This window comes from Sprattus sprattus (assembly GCF_963457725.1).
Source record: "Sprattus sprattus genome assembly, chromosome: 13".
NCBI classification, from domain to species: Eukaryota; Metazoa; Chordata; class Actinopteri; order Clupeiformes; family Clupeidae; genus Sprattus; species Sprattus sprattus.
In genome coordinates this window covers 23,818,563-23,839,070 of record NC_137911.1, presented here as the reverse complement: position 1 = coordinate 23,839,070, position 20,508 = coordinate 23,818,563, and the positions used below count along the sequence as shown (strand labels likewise).

Below are 20,508 nucleotides of genomic sequence, written 5' to 3'. Positions count from 1 at the left end.
ATACTCCGGCTCTTGGCTGCTGAAAAGATGGAGGAGGCATGACATGTTTGTCTCTCTTGACCTCAGATTCACCGCCTCACAGCAGTCAGGCCAAGCTCAAGGGAACACACCAGTGCATTAGCCAAACCATACCCTGTGCTTTTAATGCTCTATTGATTCTCTCATGAACTTGGGTGACACATCCACTGCGTGAGGTCACACACATACAGTACTTGTGTGTACAGGAGTACCCAAACACACACACAGACACACACACACACACACACACACACACACACACACACACACACACACACACAGACATACACACTCACACACACACACAGACACACACACAGCCACACACACAGACACACACACACACACACACACACACACACAGACATACACACTCACACACACACACAGACACACACACAGCCACACACACAGACACACACACACACACACACACACACACACAGAGACACGCACACGCAGACACAGACACACACAGACACACACAGACACACACAAAGACACACACACACACACACACACACACACACACACCCAGACACACACATATACATATACACACACACACACACACACACACACACACATATACATATACACACACACACACACACACACACACACAAACGTTGAGTTCTGCGATGCATGAGCAGTGTCAGGTTCAGCCACATAGCCAGAATGCCAAAATGGTGGACTTCTGTTGGTCTTACCTAATGGTCTCTGAAAAATAAAAGAGAGGGAGAGAGGAAGAGGTGAGAGAGGGAAGGAAATGGATGGGAGAGAATGTGCTGAAGATAGAAAGAACAGTGAAAGGAGATTGCTGGCTATCTGGCAGTATCTTCCCCCCCCCCAAGACCACTGCAATGCTGGCCACCTCAGAAATGTCGATATCAGATCTACACACAAGCCATTGTAGTTATCCCAGGAAATGAATTAACCACCCAGGTCCATTTAACAAAGCTACAGAGGAATGACTTATATTTCTTTTTCATACTGGAATATAGGGGAATACAGGAAGTCATTTAAATAAGAGGTAAAAATCATTCTAGAATAGAATTAACACAAGGCACATGGTCACATCAGCATTCAACACTGACAAGGAAAAGTGGAATTCAGTGGGGTGCATTTCTTTCAAGTTTTTACTGGTAGTGGGGACCCACACATAAACGTTTTCAAAGTTTAAAAGAGGCGATTCGTCGGTTCTTCGCTAATATTCGGTTTAAATTTGAAATCCCTGAATGTTAATGTTGGATCGACAACAACCCAGCAACAGAAGCTAAGTTTCTTCTGTCCCCAGGTTAGCCCTAGGCCATAGGAGACAAGGTTAGCCCTAGGCCATAGGAGACAAGGTTAGCCCTAGGCCATAGGAGACGAGGTTAGCCATAGGAGATGAGGTTAGCCATAGGCCATAGGAGACAAGGTTAGCCCTAGGCCATAGGAGACGAGGTTAGCCATAGGCCATAGGAGACGAGGTTAGCCATAGGCCATCGGAGATGAGGTTAGCCATAGGAGACGAGGTAAGCCATAGGCCATAGGAGACTAGGTTAGCCGTAGGCCATAGGAGACGAGGTTAGCGGTAGGCCATAGAAGACGAGGTTAGCCGTAGGCCATAGAAGACGAGGTTAGCCGTATGCCATAGAAGACGAGGTTAGCCATAGGCCATAGAAGACGAGGTTAGCCGTTTGCCATAGGAGACAAGGTTAGCCGTATGCCATAGGAGACGAGGTTAGCCCTAGGCCATAGGAGACGAGGTTAGCCATAGGCCATAGAAGACGAGGTTAGCCATAGGCCATAGGAGACGAGGTTAGCCGTATGCCATAGGAGACGAGGTTAGCCGTAGGCCATAGGAGACTAGGTTAGCCGTAGGCCATAGGAGACGAGGTTAGCCGTATGCCATAGGAGACGAGGTTAGCCATAGGCCATAGAAGACGAGGTTAGCCGTAGGCCATAGGAGACGAGGTTAGCCCTAGGCCATAGGAGACGAGGTTAGCCGTATGCCATAGGAGACAAGTTTAGCCGTAGGGCTAGGCTATAGGAGACGAGGTTGGACCTGGACTGGCTAGAGGCACGTCATCAACCACCAACTCCTCCACCCTGAGCCAAGGAGGAGGATCCTGCAGGATCTCTCATTGATTTCACACATCACTGGTTTTGATTTAGAAAGGGGAGGCGGATAGCACAATAAGGGAGAAGAGTACGGAGGAGGTGCTGAGCCCAAAGAGCATGTCAGTCTAACTGGGGGAGGTGGGTTACGTTTGTGCTTTGGTGGGATTAGTATCCAACATATCCTGTCGTGGCTATCCTGGCATGTGGCGTAGCCTCGGTCGTGGTGAAAGAGAAGTAGTGCCGCTGGTGAAAGTCAGGCTGTTCTCCCCTGAGTGGTGTGTGCGTTTAAACACACACGGTGCACAGTCACGGACCCCTCCTCCTCCAGCCCCTGCTTTGATTGGACTATATTCTGCTCAGCACGGGGGCAGCGGTGAAGGGATGATTAAGATGGATAGATTCGGCGATAGAGGACTGATGTGAGCAGAATGAAGGCGCTTATTCTCCGATGAAGGAGGGGAAAAGAGCAAGATGGAAGCTCGTGGCGAAGTCGAAGAGGGAAAGAGGAAAGGCGGAGGGAAGGGGAGAGGAGCGAGTGAGTGAGGCTGGAGGAGGAGAGGGTGGGAGCAATGGAAAACGGAGAGAGGGGATGGGGCATCCGGAGGCACGGAGCCAGAAAATTGCATTGTGGGCTCTGAGATTTGTTTATCTCTGGGGTCTCTGGCTCTTGCTGTCTGTATCTCTCTCTCTCTCTCTTCTCTCTCTCTCTCTTTTTCTTCCCCCTCTTGATATCTCTCTCTTTCCCTCTGTAGTCCTCGAGTCTCTTTCAGATTACCTTTTACATTTTTCTCTCTCTCTCTTTCTCTCTTGCCTTCTCTCTTTCTTTCTCTCTCGGGTTCTCTCTCTCTCTCTCACTCACACACACACACACACACCACACTACAACATTCACTTGTCACTTTTCTGACAGCATTCACTTTTTGTAACTATGAATGACGTTATCTTTCATTTATTAGTTTCCCTATTTATTATCTGACTGTGTATATGTGTGTGTGTGTGTCTCTGTTCAAATGAGCAGCCAAAATTTTACCAAAGACCAAAAACACAAGGCTGGAAGGTTTAAGCGTGTCAGAACTTTATGGGATAGAAGAAAGTATTAGAGTGGTAAATATTGCTGAAAAAAGGGGCAACGCGTTCATTTTTATCACTTCCGCTGCCACGCCCCCGTCCCTTGGATGCATATTTTGCCTATATCATTTTAAACGCTCACTAACCTCCGCTGCCACGCCCCCACCCCCTGGACGCATATTCTACCTATATCATTTGAAACTCTCAGTAACGGCTGCTGCCACGCCCCCTGGACGCATATTCTGCCTATATAATTTTAAACTCTCACTAACCGGCGCATATTTTGCCTATATTACTTGAAACTCTCACTAACCGCCGCTGCCACGCCACCGCCCCCTGGACGCTTATTCCGCGATGATTTTATTATTATTTAAAGAGACTCTTAGTCAAAACACACAACTATGCACAGATACTCAGGATTGCGATGAAACTATGATATAAGGATCCATTGAAGACTTAACAGGGATACTTTACATTCATATACATTTACCGATAGGTGCTACAGTCATCTTAAAATCACACTGCACCTAGGTTTCAGAGGTATGTCCTCACTACTGCGGGAGCCTCCAGTAAGTGGGCCTGTTTACTCAAATGTGTGAAGCCATTTGTCTGGTTACTGTAACTATGAACAGGAGGTCCTTTGTTATGAGATCATAGAGAAGTGCTCTGTTAAATTGCCATTTATTCCTCTGGTGAGAATTTTGAGAATCAGGATGTTGATTCTGTAGACTTCATCATTTTCAGAGTGCATTCTACCTTCCACCTGTCCATCATTTGTCTGTTAAGTGTGCATACTAGTGAGTGGGCGTCCATCACGTGCCTGCCGGGGCCGAGTGCGAGATGTGTGTGTGCACTTACGTGCCTGTCCATCATCTCACTGTAGAGAGGCTTTTGTGGCTTCTCTTTGACACATTTTCTTGACAAATATTGAACTGTCAGCAGCATTATGCAAAAGAGGCCTCGTGCCTGTGATGGCATTGAAACCCACAGGGGAGACGTTTGCATTCGCCATTAGACGGTACGAGGGAACACACGTCCAAAGCACTTCCTCATATGATGGATGATGAAATTATGCCAGTTATGGCGACAAAATGAAAAGGGTGGGCTCAGTACCGTTTGAATGTGCCGGCAGCATTAATCAAAATGATTAAATTATTTACTGTTTTTGTAGCTGGAGAATAGCGCCATTGTATCACCTGCTAATTATGCTCTGGCGTGTCTGTAATTGTTGAGAAAAAATTTGATTGCTCAATTATGCCTAAAGAGCTCAGTTATAATGAATCACTAATTAAACAGATATGTAAGACAGACAGTAAGAAAATCTCATATATATGCCTGTTGATGTGCATAACCGATGTGCATTATGTGTTTCTAACACTGCACATTTCACTATGAGTTAACACCTCAGAAGACAACCTGACAGCTGTTAGTGCATGACGGCTTGTCATCTAGTTGAGTCACCATGTTCTTTTTTCTTTTCCAGGTACTTTTTTTTGGTTGAAACTTTAATTCACTTTAGATTCCTTACCACTACCATATGGATACAGCTCCACCATACATCTTTTTTTTATTTACAGATGACTAATCCGGTTGGATTTTTATCTGGACTGTTTTTTTTTCCTCCATATATTCTCACAGAGTTACAACACATACAGTATTATCTGATTACAGCCAGCACAGCCTACCGCTGTAATAAATCTCATATGGACAGTTGTGAATGGTTTCTGATACCTCACAAGGTTTCAGGGGTATAGGCAGGAGTATTCAGTGCAATTAGAATGTTTTGGACCTTGATCGGATCTAATAATACAACAACAACAACAACAAGAGCTGAGTTTTATCGGTGGCCCAGAACCTAGATCTCATATCCTGCTGTGAAGAAATGTAGCTGTGATTGTTATCGGATGGTGACAGAGTGCCTTTAGGAGCTCCAGGCTTTGTTCCTAGCTGGAATGACATAGCTGGCGATGGGGGAAAGTCTTACTCATTGCAGTCGCTGTTGTGTGGGGAATGTAGGGAAGCTCACGGCCTCTTATATAGAAACAAACAAACAGAAACCATGGCAAATGTTTTGTAGGAGTTAAGGCTAAGCATGACACAGATGTCCTTCATGTTGGTGTCATGTCCTTAGCAGCAGGCTGTGAATGGAAAAACGTGTCCGTAAGTCATCGTTGCAGCCTGCGTTGGCAGCATGCGTTGGCAGCATGAAGGCTTGAAGGCTCTGGTTATTCTAGTGGGGTTGCTAAATCCGCTAGACTGAACGGTGGCCAGACACAGCGGGGTAGTAGAGGCAGGCGACAGTAGCACGCTGTTCTGGACGTCCCTCCCACCTGATTGCTAGAACAGCTCATCATCATTTTCATCGTCCTCGTGGCTGCCATCGCTCTCTCTCCTCCTCTTCAACACATGTCCTTGTTACTCAGGCTCTCCTCCGCATCTGACTGTGAGGCCCGTGCCTGCTGCCCCCCTTAGCGTACACACACACACACTGCTGCCTCGTATCTGTAGTACAGCTTGAGTCAGAAAAGAGTCATTTGTTTGCATCAGCTCAGGCTACCGTCATTGAACGAAAGCAGGGGACTACAAGACAGTAGTTGACTTTAAGTCCTTTCCTGTGCAGGCTCTACCCTATAATCTAGCCCATGCAGCCTTGACAATAGATGTGGCATACACTTGCCACTGCTCCTGTCACACCATAATCTCCTCTGAACGGGAGATTTTGCCACCCTGTTGAGGCACAAAGGCTCAGAGATTGAAAACTCTGTGTGAACTGCCTGATTAACTGCTCCTTTCTTGTTCTCATTAAGATAAGAAGTCCAAGTCTCCTGCTGGGGACTTAGCCTTCCTACCCAGCGGCTCCTCTGATGCTGCAGAGTGGGTAGCACATCTATCTGCTAACTGAAGTTAGGCCTCTGACAGACCTGCAGCCGATGGGGGCTAACTGTAGCTGTGCTTGAAGTTGATGGCTAAAGGTGTTTCAGCTAACAAGACTACCGCCAACTGAACCTTTCCGATGAGTAAGTTACACTGAAGAGGTGCCTGATCCTATTGGTGTTACCTGTTTTCTAATGCAGTTAACAAAGAACAGCAATCTCTGAAACACCCACAGAAAATAAATCTTATTCAGCCAACCTTGTCTATTGTTAACTTACTCAGTATTAATGATTAAATATTGATGTAAAGATATAGCACTTTGTAGTAAACATTTTGTCAGCTGTGATTCTGTGGCCAGTAAATATGATGTATCATTTATGTTATATATATAATACAAGACAAGTCAATTAGAGAAAATTAATTATCCCCCACTATTTAATATAGTAATTATGTGCCTATATGGCTTTACTGTGAGGAACACTTTAAATGAGGCCTGTTGAGCCTGAGCGTGTGGGAGTTCGTACAAATGGATGCTATTGTGTATGTGGCGGTAATTACTGGTGTGGCTGTACATACCATTCGCATGTGTGCATCGTGACAAATGTGCTGGTGAGTGTATAATGTGAGTGTCTCGTACGCTCACACTTCCATCTGCTCGAGCTGTTTTCCCAGCGCATAAATAATTCACAGACGTGACCCACTCGTCTCCTCCATTGCTGGGCTGCCGTGCCGGAGGCTTGCGCTCCATCTTAATGGTGGAGGGTTTACAGATGGACTCTGTGGATCCCCCCACTCTCGAGTGTGTTCCAGCAGCCGGCTATGGCTCTAGGGAGCGGAAGAACCGGAGAGGAACATCTCTCCCCCGGGGGAACACCTCTACCCCCTGCCACAGGGGCAGGAGTGGGGTGTGACTTTCCAGTGTGAGGGGCTGGTATTGCTTGTGGTGTGGTTTTCCAAGAGTGTGGTTTACCAGGAGATTTTGAGACACAACATCGTTTTCAAAGTGCATGTACATGTCATGGTGGTGATGTAAAAAATTAACTAAAATGAAGTAGGAGTATATCTGAGATATATCCTTTTAGTAGGAGTATATCTGAGATATAGAGTAAAAAGGCAGGTTTTCAAGATAAACGTTTCTGTGGGTGGGTAGGAGTGAATGTAGCCTTTCGTGATTTTTCTAACCACAGTGTCTGTGATCTTGGTGATGCTAAGGGACTTGCTGCCGTTCTCAAGTGCAACACTAGACTGCCAGGGTGTGGGAGCTGAGACTAAGCAGGGACTGAGTTGCGACCGCTGGAGGAGAATGAGGTAGAGGAGGAGGAGGAGAAGGAGGAGGAGGTGAGAAACAGAGGATGGGTCCGCTGTCTATGTGTGATGATGGGGACTCTCGAGATCAGATGATGCATATTCTGGTGTCATCACCGATAATGAGCTTGGGCTTTTGGGATATTAAAGGCTTTTTTGTGCTGTTACTTCTGGAGTATATCTGCTAACGCTACAGTCTGAAAGGCTTCACATGTTCAGACTGTTTTTCCTAACCATGCTCCCACCTGCTTGTGTTCAACTCTGAATGCAGACACACATCTCCAATCTCTCTCAGGTTGCTTTTTCCTGTTCTGTGTGAATGTCGGGCCCTGCCTACGCCCACCGACCTTTGACCTGACCTTGATTTTATTTTATTTTATTCGGATCCCCATTAGCTGATGCCAAAGACACCAGCTACTCTTCCTGGGGTCCACACGAGAAAACAACGTACCAAACAACAGATATAAAAGGAAAAGCATACAACAAAGAAGAAATCAACATACAAACAACAGATAAAGGAACAAACAACAGATAAAGGAACAAACTGATCCTAATGACCTCTGACTTCTCGTTTTTTTTCCCCCAATCCACAGGTACATCCGCACCATGTACCTGGGCATTATGAGCCGTCGACAGCAGGAGCACCGGCGGCGCTTCTACTGGGCCATGATGTACGAGTACGCCGACGTCAACATGCTGCGCCTGCTGGAGACCTTCCTGGAGAGCGCTCCCCAGCTGGTGCTGCAGCTCAGCATCATGATCCAGAAGAACCGCGCGGAGACCCTGCAGTGTAAGGACCCGTCCAGTCTGCTGGGTTCAGTCCTGTGTTCAATGACCCGAATGCCTTTTTTTTGTGGGAAGGGCTGGACATAATGAAAGGAAATGTTCACCTATCCTGTTAATTGCTGTCCAAGCCTCATCATGGCATCTATGTTCTCCGTTCTCAGACTTCATGATCAATAATGGCTAAATATAATTAAATTAATTGTCAAAGAATCCTATGAATTACTCTCTGAGCCATCTCCCATCTGTATGCACTCTGTTGTCTCACACGTGTGTGTGTGTGTGTGTGTGTGTGTGTGTGTGTGTGTGTGTGTGTGTGTGTGTGTGTGTCTGTGTCTGTGTCTGTGTCTGTGTGTGTGTGTGTGTGTGTGTGTGTGTGTGTGTGTGTGTGTGTGTGTTTCTCTTCACTGTTTAGGTGTGTCCTCCGTGGCGTCTCTGATGTCTCTGGCCTGGGTGCTGGCGTCCTACCACAAGCTCCTGCGTGACTCGCGCGACGACAAGAAGAGCATGAGCTACCGCGGGGCGCTCGTCCACATCTTCTGGCGCCTGTTCACCATCTCCTCGCGCGTGCTCTCCTTCGCCCTGTTCGCCTCCATCTTCCACATCTACTTCGGCATCTTCGTGATGGTGCACTGGTGCGCCATGGCCTTCTGGGTGGTGCACGGCGGCACGGACTTCTGCATGTCCAAGTGGGAGGAGGTGCTCTTCAACATGGTGGTGGGGATCGTCTACATCTTCTGCTGGTTCAACGTGAAGGAGGGCCGGACTCGCTACCGCATGGTGGCCTACTACTTCCTGGTGCTGTTAGAGAACACGGTGCTCACCTGCCTGTGGTACGCGTACCGTGACCCGCTCACCACGGACTCCTACGCCGTGCCGGTGCTGTGCGGCGTCTACATGAGCTTCGCCTCGGGCGTCTTCTTCATGGGCCTCTACTACGGGGCGCTGCACCCCATGGGCCGGCGCGTTCGCCTGGAGGACGGGTCCTGCTGCACCCAGCTGCTCTGGGGCATGCCGCTGCCCCCCGAGGCCGAGCCCATGGCCCCGTCCCAGGCCACGCCCAGCCGCCGCTCCATGGGGGGCGACGCCCAGCTGGACGAGGACGACGTGGCGACCGACACCTGCCTGCCCGTGTTCCAGGTGCGCTCCCCCGAGCGGCCCGCGGGCTCCAGCCGCCACTACAGGATGGAGGGGCCGCTCATCAAGATCGACATGCCCCGGAAGCGCTATCCTGCCTGGGACGCGCATTTTGTGGACCGCAGGCTGCGGAGGACCATTAACATCCTCCAGTTCATCACCCCCCAGGCTGTGGGCATCAGGTACAGGGACGGGCCGCTGCTGTACGAGCTCCTGCAGTACGAATCCTCCCTGTGATGGCCGGCTCTCTCGCCCCCGACACCTCTACCCCTCTCTCTCTCTCCATCTCTCTCTTTGTCTTTCCTCTGTCTACGTTTATAATTGCCAGTCTCAGTTTGTCATTTTTCTTTGAATTGTTTTATCAAGCAATTTTTTTTTCTATGGGTATTCATTTTTTGTGCCAAACAGAAGGTGGCATGTCATTCAAGTTCAATCGATGCGATTCCTTTGTGTAGATAAAAAAAAAGGGGGAAAATATGTTGCAAAAGTGTTGCACAAAAAGCTTTTTATCATTCTACCTGTGGGTAACTGTGAGTGTAAATATTTTCTATATGTAAAGTCTATTATTGTGTTTTTGAGATCTCTGTTTAAGAACACATATGTGGTTTGCTATCTTGAGGGGGGGGGGGGGGGGGGGCTAAGTCTCTCTTTCCCTTACTGGGGTTGCAGTCATACAGTATGTTTTTTCCTGCATGGGGGAGGATCTGTATGTGCTTCTCTGATTGGGGGAGGGTCTGTATGTGCTCCTCTAATTGGTGAGGGAATTGTATGTGCTCAACCGATTGGAGGAAGGGTTGTATGTGCTCACCTGATTGGTGGAAGAATTTTGTATGTGTTCCTTATTGGTTTTGTGTCTGTGATCTTGGATGTTTACAACCAGATAAAGCTCACTCAGTGGGAATGATGGAGGCAGCACATAAGGTCTACCTGTACACACCTTCATTACTTTGTGTTAACTGAGTGGACTCCCAGCACAACGTAACCTACAATCAATTGATCCATAAAAACATTAGATATCAAAAACAAGTGTTCGCCCTAGAAGGCCAAGAAACTGTATGGAGGTAAAACAAATTCTCAGTGAAAGCACAAATTTGCAGGATGCCTGCTGTTCTGTGAAGTCAATACTGCCCTCTACAGGAGGAAACCTGTACTGAGGACTCACCAAATCCCCCCCTCTTTGACAAATCACACTGGCGTTATCTCTGCTTGCCTTAATAACCCCTCCTGTTTCCAAGAGTATATCATTCTGGAGTTAAATGGAGATCACTGATAACAATATATGGCACAACTGACCATCTCCAGTTTATTTTTCAATGTATCTCAGCACTAGATATGGGCTTTAGAAAATCCTGGCCCTAAGCCATAATGATAGCACTGTATGCCTAAACCTAAAGATCTCTTCTGAACAGTGTGGAAGGTGTGTGCCAAAGCTCTTAATCTAACCATGTTTCTAATTAAAAAAGGATTCTCCCATAGCACATTTCTATAGAGATCAGGTGGAACAAAATACATAAAAACAACTTAATCGTATCGAGAAACTACATCAATAATTACATGTTTTTTTATTTTTTAAATGTATGTAATACATAATACATACATAAATGCAGGGTCTTTGACAGAAAGCACAATGTTTAACCAATGGCACATAAAAGTTGTGTCGAAGGCTTATTAGTCCAATTTTTTTTCTTGCATACCAAAGGGCTTTCTTTCTAACTCCCTGAGAGCAACAGACATTAATTGGAAAGCAACTAAACAAAGAAAAAGCACATTTTGGGTCCCCTGTTTAACATTCCGCAGAGAATTTGCTCAGCATTCAACGAAGACCATATTTGACATTCTGATCTACAGGGACCATGTCCTCTCCATCATTCCCAGTCTTTTCCATGTGTTCGGTTCCATCTTTGTCATTATTCTGTTCTGAAAATGGGCTTGTTTTAAAGTAATAAAGTCATAAGGTGCAAACGCATGTCATGGGTTCCCAAGTGAACTCTGACATGCACAGCTGTCTAGAGAGAGAAAAAAAAAAAGCTCATCACTGTTAGGTTTGCTGTACTTTTTTTATTTTCATTTCAAAATGGTATGAATATTTCAAAACGACTTAACAAATGGAGGTGATGGTAACGTGTATCTTTGCCTGAATATACCTGAAGCGCACACTAGAGTCACACGCAGAGTCGCGGCTACTGTGCTCTGCACTCCCAGTCTGCTCCAAGGAGCTTCCAACCTCCCGGCACACAGGGCCCACTGCCACTGGTAGGATCCACCAACACGCCAAGACCTAACCTGTTGGTTGACACCGCTGTTACATATGCACCTGTTCACTTTCGACAAGTGCATTTGGCCTCTGTCACCAAGTGTGTGGGATATCTGATCAAACTACAAGGTTTCATTACAGTACCTCACCTGATTTAAATGGTGCTATATTCCACCTGATTTAAAATGGTGCTATATTCCACCGCGGAACTCAGATACCGAGGATCAACAGTGTTTAAAAGGCAGTTATGTGTTCACCTGCTACCCCCTTTAGTGTATTCGAGAGGTCTCAGTGTAGCATTAGGCTCACCTCTCTTGGAACTTAGTAATGTACGTTTTTAAGTTTTTAACGCAACACAAGCTATGCAAGTGCATGCCTTGCTGTTTCTGACAGTGTGTTGTACCGGAATCCTATTATCTCTTCTCAAACCTAAAAAAAATGAGAAATTGACACTTACAAATTACATTTACAGTGTTGATTAGAAACCTGACTCAAGCAGAATTTTGAACTAGCAGAGGGAGTAGCAGGTGAGGGATAACCAGCCTTTGTGCCTGCTAATGTCACCATAAGCAGGCACCACACAGCTTGTGAGCCTTTGTGCCTGCTAATGTCACCATAAGCAGAGTCCACGCTGCTTCCATCATCTGAGGCGAGGGGTTTCTTGCTAGGTGAGGCAGGAGGATGTGAGGGCCAACTACTGAGGTGACGGGAGGGAGTCATACCCTAGTCTACCTCACAGGCTGGCTCTGCACAGCTCCGCCTCATTCCTGGTTGCTGCTAGCCCCTCCCCCACAGCAGTCTGTGGTACAGGTGTATTCTGACGCACAGATTCCTACCTTAAAAGGTGTTTTTGTCACGTGGACTCATTTTGATGTTTCTTCTGACGTGTCCTATAAGTGTGGTGTAATGAAACAGTCTAGGTGGAGGTGACAATAGATATATGGTGGTCCAGTCTTGGGGTTATCATGTGTACCGAAAAAGAGAAATTCCCCACATCTCTTGATCAATCTTCATCATCACAATCTGAGCCACAACTGGCTTGTGATTTGTCACCTCTCCTGGTCCTGTTTCCGCTCTGGTGTGTGTGCTGTGGCAATGTGTTTTGTTTCCACGAGTACAGATAGGTGAATCTCCCATTGTAAAGATGTTTAAATATTATAATTTTTTTTTGTCAGTGACCTGCACCAAAAAAAAAAAAAAGTTTGTATAGTTGGTTGCCCGGTGTGCTACCCAGTATGGGCCCATGGTGTGTCTCATGTACTGTACTGTACCCCAACGAAAGGGAGTCCCAACCCAGGTGCTACCACACTGTGACTGGTTTGCCTTCATCAGAAACTTCCGCACTACTCCTACTGTACACAACGCACAACAACAACAACAGTGTTAATGCATTCAGACAGAGAGATGCTAATGTTGACACCTGCTGAAAGTTTGGGTTGGTCGCTTATTGTCTCACACATTAAAGACACATAGATAGAGAGTGAGGTTTAGCTTCCCAGTGGAAAATGCAATTTTACCACAGAACAACTGCATGGAGAAATCCAGGAAATAGTTATTTTTATTTTGCGCTGTAGTGGTGCTTAGCACTATTCCTCGTTTTCTTTATGAAACACATAGTTGACTTGGTCGTTATTGATTTTATTCTATACTGAAAATAGAATCCCCCCATTTTCAGAAAGGAACGTTTGTTTGAATGATGGATTGTTACTGTGAAAAAAAAAACAGATCAGTGAGCGAACATCTGTGACCAGCTAGTTTTGTAGATCACTGAAAGGTCTGTTGCCGTAGTGATCTTAACAGTAACTCCGAAACACTTCAGACATGGCCTTTCGTGTCCTCGTTCATCCCGTTAGAAACATCTCCGTGGTGCCTTCCCTAATGTCGGTGCTTCTGACCGCCACGGCAACCAGTTCAGCCAACAACAATGCCAGTATTTTTGATGTGCCAATGCAGTTACAGGCAAAAAGAAAACCAATCTGCTGTACATTACTAAGGCGTGGCGTACTAACGTGAGAAGCAGTTGTTGATAAACAGTACATTCCAGTATTGCTGTTTTAGCATTTTGTGTTAATGTGTGGTTGTAGGATGAGATGTGGTTGACTGTCCTCTGAGTATATGGGTGATAACTAGAGCTAAAGTGGAAAGATAAAGCAATACTGGACATCAACCAGCAGCATAGAAATATTCATATCTGCTTTGTCTTTCCATCTAGTAAAATGCTGTCACCTTCGTCTTTTGTTTTTTTGAAAAACCATAAGAGGTTATCACTGTGTTCTATTTCTGTGTTTATGAATCAAGATGTACTTTTTAGTGAGTTTATTTTTCCTTACGTTTGCCAAATGTACATTGTGCCATTGTTGAAATGAGTTCAACTTATTATAGTTTTTTTTATATTTTTCTATTATTTTGTTTCATTAAAATGCTCCCCATGTCACTGGGGGTTGAAAACCTTTACCTGAGGGTGTTCCAAGTGTACTCACTCAGTTGTGTAAGGTCCTCGATGTAGCTACCCTACACCCAAAGGTGCTCACTGGGTCACCCAAGCGTGCTACCATGGAGCTGTACAATTTGGTGCGATCTCTGAAACATCCGCCTGGTGCTGTTAGCGTCCAACTTCTGCGGCTCAACGTTATCTTCACACTTGATGAACACCTAAAGTCACCTTGCCTCTCCTCTCCACCTCTCTCCACTCTTCTCGTCCCTCAGTCCTCTACATAAGGCCAAGTTATAGAACTGTAGAATTGTAAAATAAGGTCTAATTGACAGATTTCCTGAACATTGGTCTAGTCTGAAATCATATTCTAGTAGTCCCTGCTTATGTTTCCCTTAGAAACACTCATGTATCCTGTTACCTTCCTGTAGATTACATTTTCACTCATGCTCTGCAACTATTGTTCCACATGTAAAGTTCTTTGCCTATTTTTACTGTATGCCTGTTTATTGGATGTCCAGTATTACTCTATTCCTAAACATTTGGGAACAACATTGTCAAGGTGCTAAAAGTCAAACCTCTTTTTTTTTTTCAAAATTAGTATTAGCCGTAGGATAAGTTCCTGTGAAGCCTTACTGTAGTTGGATCAATATAGATGAACACTCTGAGAACAAATACAGCTCGTACATAGGGGTTGGAATAGCTGTACCTGTCAATGTACATTTTTAAATTGTGTTTCTTTGTGTGTATATTTTTGTCTGGTGAAAGATTGCTTTTTGATAAAAAAAAAATAGAAATGTACATATATACTTCTGCCGTGGGCTTCATGACCCCAATCCTAACTCTCACCCTAACCCCCTTACTGTAACCCCAGCTCTTATTGGGGATGGGTTTTAAAACACACTTATATCTGTATTCATTTTTTTTCACTTAAGCTAACGCTTGGTTATTTGAGTTCTCCGTCACCCAACCATTCCACTGCGTTTGGTTGGGTAAGCACAAAACATAGCTGGGTAAAAGCAGTGAATGATGTGAAGAAAAATGTATAGTATGCATGACGGGTGAAACAGACTTCACATCTGTCCTCAGACAACGTGTAAGGTTAGCATGGGATGTCTGAAGAGAACTGAATGTGTTTGGTTTTTAACCAACCTCTTTGGCTATGTTATTTCCACCATATAACTTTTGTTGTAGACCAAATCTGTAGTGGATGTCTGCAAGATTTTTTTAGATTTCATATACAATCAGTCAAGAAGATGTACAAATGAGGACAAAGAAAAGTCTTAATGTTGCTCGGTTAAATAACTGTATGCCCAAAGGGGAATGTATTACAACAGAAAGTTTTATTTTTGTGAGAAATGGTTCAATGCAGATAACTGTTGATTCATCAGACATTACATAAATGTGTTATTAGTCACACCGTATGTATTTTATCGCCTTGATGCAAAACCACTACTCCAAAACTATGCAATCAGTTATTTCCTGCTCAGAAATCTATTTTACTTGATTGCCAATGCACTCTCATATGCCAGAGGCTTTCTCACAGCTTTCTGACTCTGTTACTCAGTCAAGATGAGGAAGACAACAGAACTTACTCAGCAACCAGATTATAACTAAACATGTAATACCAATGCACACATACTACATTGTGTAGTTATTATTTACGTATTTGTCAGTTAATCTCTAATGTCCATATTTCAGTACTGTGTGTGGGTGGACCTGATTTTACAAGTGAACTCAAGTGAAGGTCCTAGGTGGCAGTATTTCATGAATTATAGTACAGTGCACTGCACTAAGCCACTGCACAGTGTTAGTCTGAGTCAGAGAATGCAGGACTCTTATTGGGGAATCATCTAACATCAACATTTTCAGGAATGCTCATCTAGAGATGAAACAACATATATGATTGCATTGCTCTGTTTCTTGCACTGTTCACCTCAGCAGTGATGTGGTTACTTAGAGAATGTGCCGCCAAAATGTCCAGGTTTTTTTCTTTGAGTGGTGCAGGAAGAATTTTTGCACACTGGATTGTTAATTCTATATTTGCATGTTACATCTATGACTGTTTATTTTGGAATTTGCATTTTTTTTGTTGGCGAACTATTAAGCACATATGGCTAGAGCTTTTCCCTTATTGCACCATTGTGTCACATAAGCTGGTTCTGGTACAGTACCAAACCTGCCCCTTAAATACCAAAGCCATCTAAAAAAAAAATGCCCTTTTGGTTCCTGCTTTGGGACCATACCAATGTGGTATCTTTAGGTAGATAGAAACCATACAAATCTCAGATAAATGCTAACCTCATGACAAATTACACTGCATAATGCACAATGTCATGTCATCCTGGGTCCTTTGCTTCGGTTGTGCGCAACATCTCTGGAGTGTACATTTGATGAATGCATTGCCGTGTCTTTGCTTTCTGTTTTAAGTTTTATGCTATCTGAGAAGGAGGGGGACATCATCCTGCTGTACTCTGAGCAGCGAAAGCATTTCAGCTGTCAGGGAAATGTATACATTCAACTATCTTTCATTTTTAATCCAATAATGCACATTCTCACCTGCTGTACAATATGTAATATACTACAAATACTGAATGATATAAAGTGATATTTTACTCAGTGCAATATATTTTTGACAGAACAATGGCATTTTGATATCATTGCAAATACCGTGATATTCATCTTTGCTGTGACCTTGGTATGAGGGGAGGTGCTTGATGACGTGAGGCAGTTTTCAATTTGTAAACTTTGCGTCATCCATTATTGTCAGAATAGTTCCGAAATGTCACTGCTCTGGTGCTCTCCAGGACCTTTCTCACCAAACCTCATTATTTGACCAGGGATTTGGTCAAACCTTTACCTCGTCCTCCCCTCTCACACCAGTCACGCTCACGCTCACACTGCTCCTTACTTGGTTGTTCACATCAACAAGGAGTGCTGTCAATCTTGCAGTGCTGTTCCTCCTTCAAGTATCTATTTTTATATCAATAGCTACTACAAGTATGAAGGTATCATCATTATTAAACACACTTTTAGAAAGGGTTTCTAATGTAACTCCATGTGAGACTTACTTAAAAGTTAAGACTTTCTTATCTGAAAGCACTTTTGCCTTTGGTTGATAATTAGTTACACTAATGAAATGAATAGCTATATAGATAATGCTATGGTCAAGCAAGGGCTATATGATACAATTAAAAGTGCAATCACAAGTATTATTTTTGTACTGTGAAAAATAGTGTTTGTTACCTCATGGAAGAGTATGTGTTTCTGTCCTCTTCAGCGGAACAGAGAACTCATGGGCTTCCACAGATCTCTATGACCATTGGTCAGGAGACACTACTTCTCTATGGCATCCTCATTTCATTCTTCTTATCGGTTCTCCTCTCCTCTCCTCTCCGCTCCTCCTTTCTCCTCTTCTTACCCTTCCTGCCTTTTCTCCTCCCATATCTTTTTATTCCCAGAGTTAGATTTGGCATAGGGTGATGCTCCCTCTCCTTCATAACAAATGTTGTCATGTTCAGACAAAGTTGTTTCTTTAAATTGATTATTATTTTGCGGACCATTATTAATAATTAAGTTAACTTAGGAATTCAAGGAATTACTACTACTCTTCCCTGAGACAGTCATTGATAAATCCTTTGTCATGCCATTTTCAAGATTCGTCCTTTGTTAAATGTATGACATGGATAATATTTCTACAAATTTATTTTCATTTTTTATTTCAGGAATTTAGTTTATCATGAAATAACCTTTACCTGTAATGATGAACTTGCAACGGTAATTATCATAACATGTTGTTCAGGGGAAATATGTGCTAGAATCAAAACTTCGATGTAATACATTTATTTTATTGTTGGTCAGTTAAACTGGGAAGAAATTTTATTTTATCTTTAAAGAATATATGTACAAAAGATGACCCCTTTTTGTATGTAAATGGACCCCAGAACAGAATGTGTTCTGCTGTTCCATTTGAAGATATTAGCACAAAAATGAATGAGCTCCTAAGTTTGAGGCAGATGTTGAGGGATTTACTCAGTGGTGGTTGTCCTCTGATTGAAACAGTAGTTAAAATAATCTGTTGTCCTGCTAAATTGCACGACTGTAACTGGGTTGTTTTATTGTTGTGTTAAAGGATGTTCCCCAGTTTATTTATTTAATTCTTCATTTGTTGATTGGTTATATAAATCTCTTGTATTACTCACCAACAGTTTGACTTTATTTTGAATGTTAAAACAAAGAACTAAACATAGATATGAATAATGATGAAAATGTGTTTTGATAGGGTTGTGTGATGTTGTTGTCAAAGAACCTGTATAAAATCCAAACTGTATATGATTTTTCGAGATATTTCGCTGTCATGATGACTGCATCTTTGTAATTATTGAAATTCATAATGTCAGTGTTTCAATAGTTTCAGAATTTTGTTTAAAAAAAAACTAAAATGTAGTGAAGACGTCTGTGTTAACTTGCATGAGAAAGATGTACTTGGTGCAATAGGAAATGTGAAAGGTTTTAGCAGGGTTAGGCTGTTTAGTCATTGCTTTGATACAGAAAACTGTCTGTTACGGATTTCTTCGACCTTGCTGTTGTAGACCTGGTTGTGTTGTCCTTCAAAGCCCGCTCACCATACTGTAATGCATAAATTCCAAGTGTCAGAGTGCCTATCAGTGGGCCACATTTATTAAAAATCAACATACAAATGTGCTTGTCTAGCACTTCATTGAGTCTCTGTGTGGAGCTAAGTAAACCATATTCATCAAGTGTGATTCACTTATATACATGCTGCTGTTATAGATCAGTAAACATGCAGCTTTGTCATATATCATTAAACGAGTGCTTGGATTATATGGCATTCGCCCACATGATATACTTTTCCCATACTGTTCTCCCATTGCTAGTTTTCTTGATACATATTTTAGGTTAGATGTTCCATATGAATTATTACTAGATACAATTTTGCCCTAAATGTTCCAAAGGAGAAAACCCCCAAAATGTTGGAGTTCATGTAATGTTTTAAACGATTGTTGAGACACACACTTAAGAATGAGGACATTTTTTGTCAATGGCTTTGTCATAATTGTTTTCTTTTAGTTGCCCTTTGACCTATCTCTGGCATGTCCTTTCCCTGGTTTTAACCAGTAATCCAATTCCTCACTGCAAGATCTCTGTCGTCTCTCAGGACACTGATGAATGTATCTACAAATATGGATTTGCACCCTCAGCTTTCACCTGGTGATCCGCCTATCCCCACTCCCCATTTTGTTTCTAGTTTGTCTACTTTAATTGTCTCTTAAGTTAACATTGTATCAATGTATTATGGGATAGAAGAGCGTGTCAAGATTATTAAGTCAAAATGACCATGGATATGTTGTAATTTTACTGAACTTCATCATGCAAATGATTCTTTAAAGGCGCAGTCTGCCTTTCTAATCCCATACACTTTTGTCAAATTTCAGCAAATTACTCCTCTTGGTCCTCTAGCTGTCCCTTAAGTGTTTCCTCTGGTGTTCTATTCAATCCTGGCTCGGTAAATGGGGGCTCCGAATGAGCCATAAACAAGCCCAGCCAATTAACATGGTGCTTCATGAGTACAAAAGGGAGGGGTGCAATTTGAGTGGCTGTTGATCTCAAATATCAACAGCCTTTCGCAAAACTGAAAATGAGTCGCAGACTGCATCTTTAAGAGTCTCAAAAGATCACACTTGAGGTTTTGTTTATGAAAACAGATTATCACAGAAACATGTCTCCTCTCAATAAACAAATTAGGCTACAACTGTACACATGAATCAATAATTATTTACATTTTTGTATATTTCCATTTTAATACATTATAATGTTGTGATTGAGATGAAAAAACGTGTATAAATGATCCATTTTAGTACAAATATGTCTAATTTGTTGTCATTTCTGAAATACTGTGCCTTGTCATTATTTGAATACCATAAAGAATATATAAATCTTGAATTCCTCCAGCTGTGACTTCGAAGGAGGTAAACGTTTTCACTCTATCAAGATTAATCCAGCTGAGATATGTAGGCCAAGGCAAATATTTGGTTGTTCCTGCAGTCCAGACTTTAATATGTCCACGGTTCCATGTAGCCTACATGACTAGATATAAATAACCATCAACGACCTCGAATGTAGCCTACAACGTCCCACCTCTCCATAGGATACCTCAGCTACTGCTGATGCTCTTTGGCTCCATGCATAGACAGGATGCAAGAGACTGTGTCATCCAATGGTGATTCGGTACGCAGCTGTTACTGTACGCTGCCAATGTAATCTGAGCACAAACTGCGTAACTACGCCTCAAACATCGATAGCCCGCCCTAGATACCGCCCAGATGGTTAAAATAATGTTCTGGATAGGGTAGCATGTCATACCTGATTTGTCCACAAAGATGTTGATTGGTTGAATGGAGGAAAACTCAACACTGGATTGTCAATCGTCCCTCTGCTCCACTCTTGGTGGTCATGTTAGAACATGGCAGTACATATGGCTAGTAGCTGTATCAATCATAATGATAGACTG

General features: G+C 43.4%; 1 protein-coding gene across 1 annotated transcript in view; it reads left to right on the top strand.

Annotated features, from left to right (window-relative positions):
* Positions 1-9,528, top strand: part of xkr6a (XK, Kell blood group complex subunit-related family, member 6a) — a gene marked incomplete at both ends in the record, with an annotated part of 32,634 nt that extends 23,106 nt beyond the window's left edge. The window contains 2 exons of the mRNA XM_080850015.1: positions 7,965-8,161; positions 8,570-9,528. Of these exons, the coding sequence (XP_080706141.1) occupies positions 7,965-8,161; positions 8,570-9,528 (1,156 nt within the window). The remainder of the gene's footprint in view (positions 1-7,964; positions 8,162-8,569) is intronic.
* Positions 9,529-20,508: the final 10,980 nt, after the last annotated feature.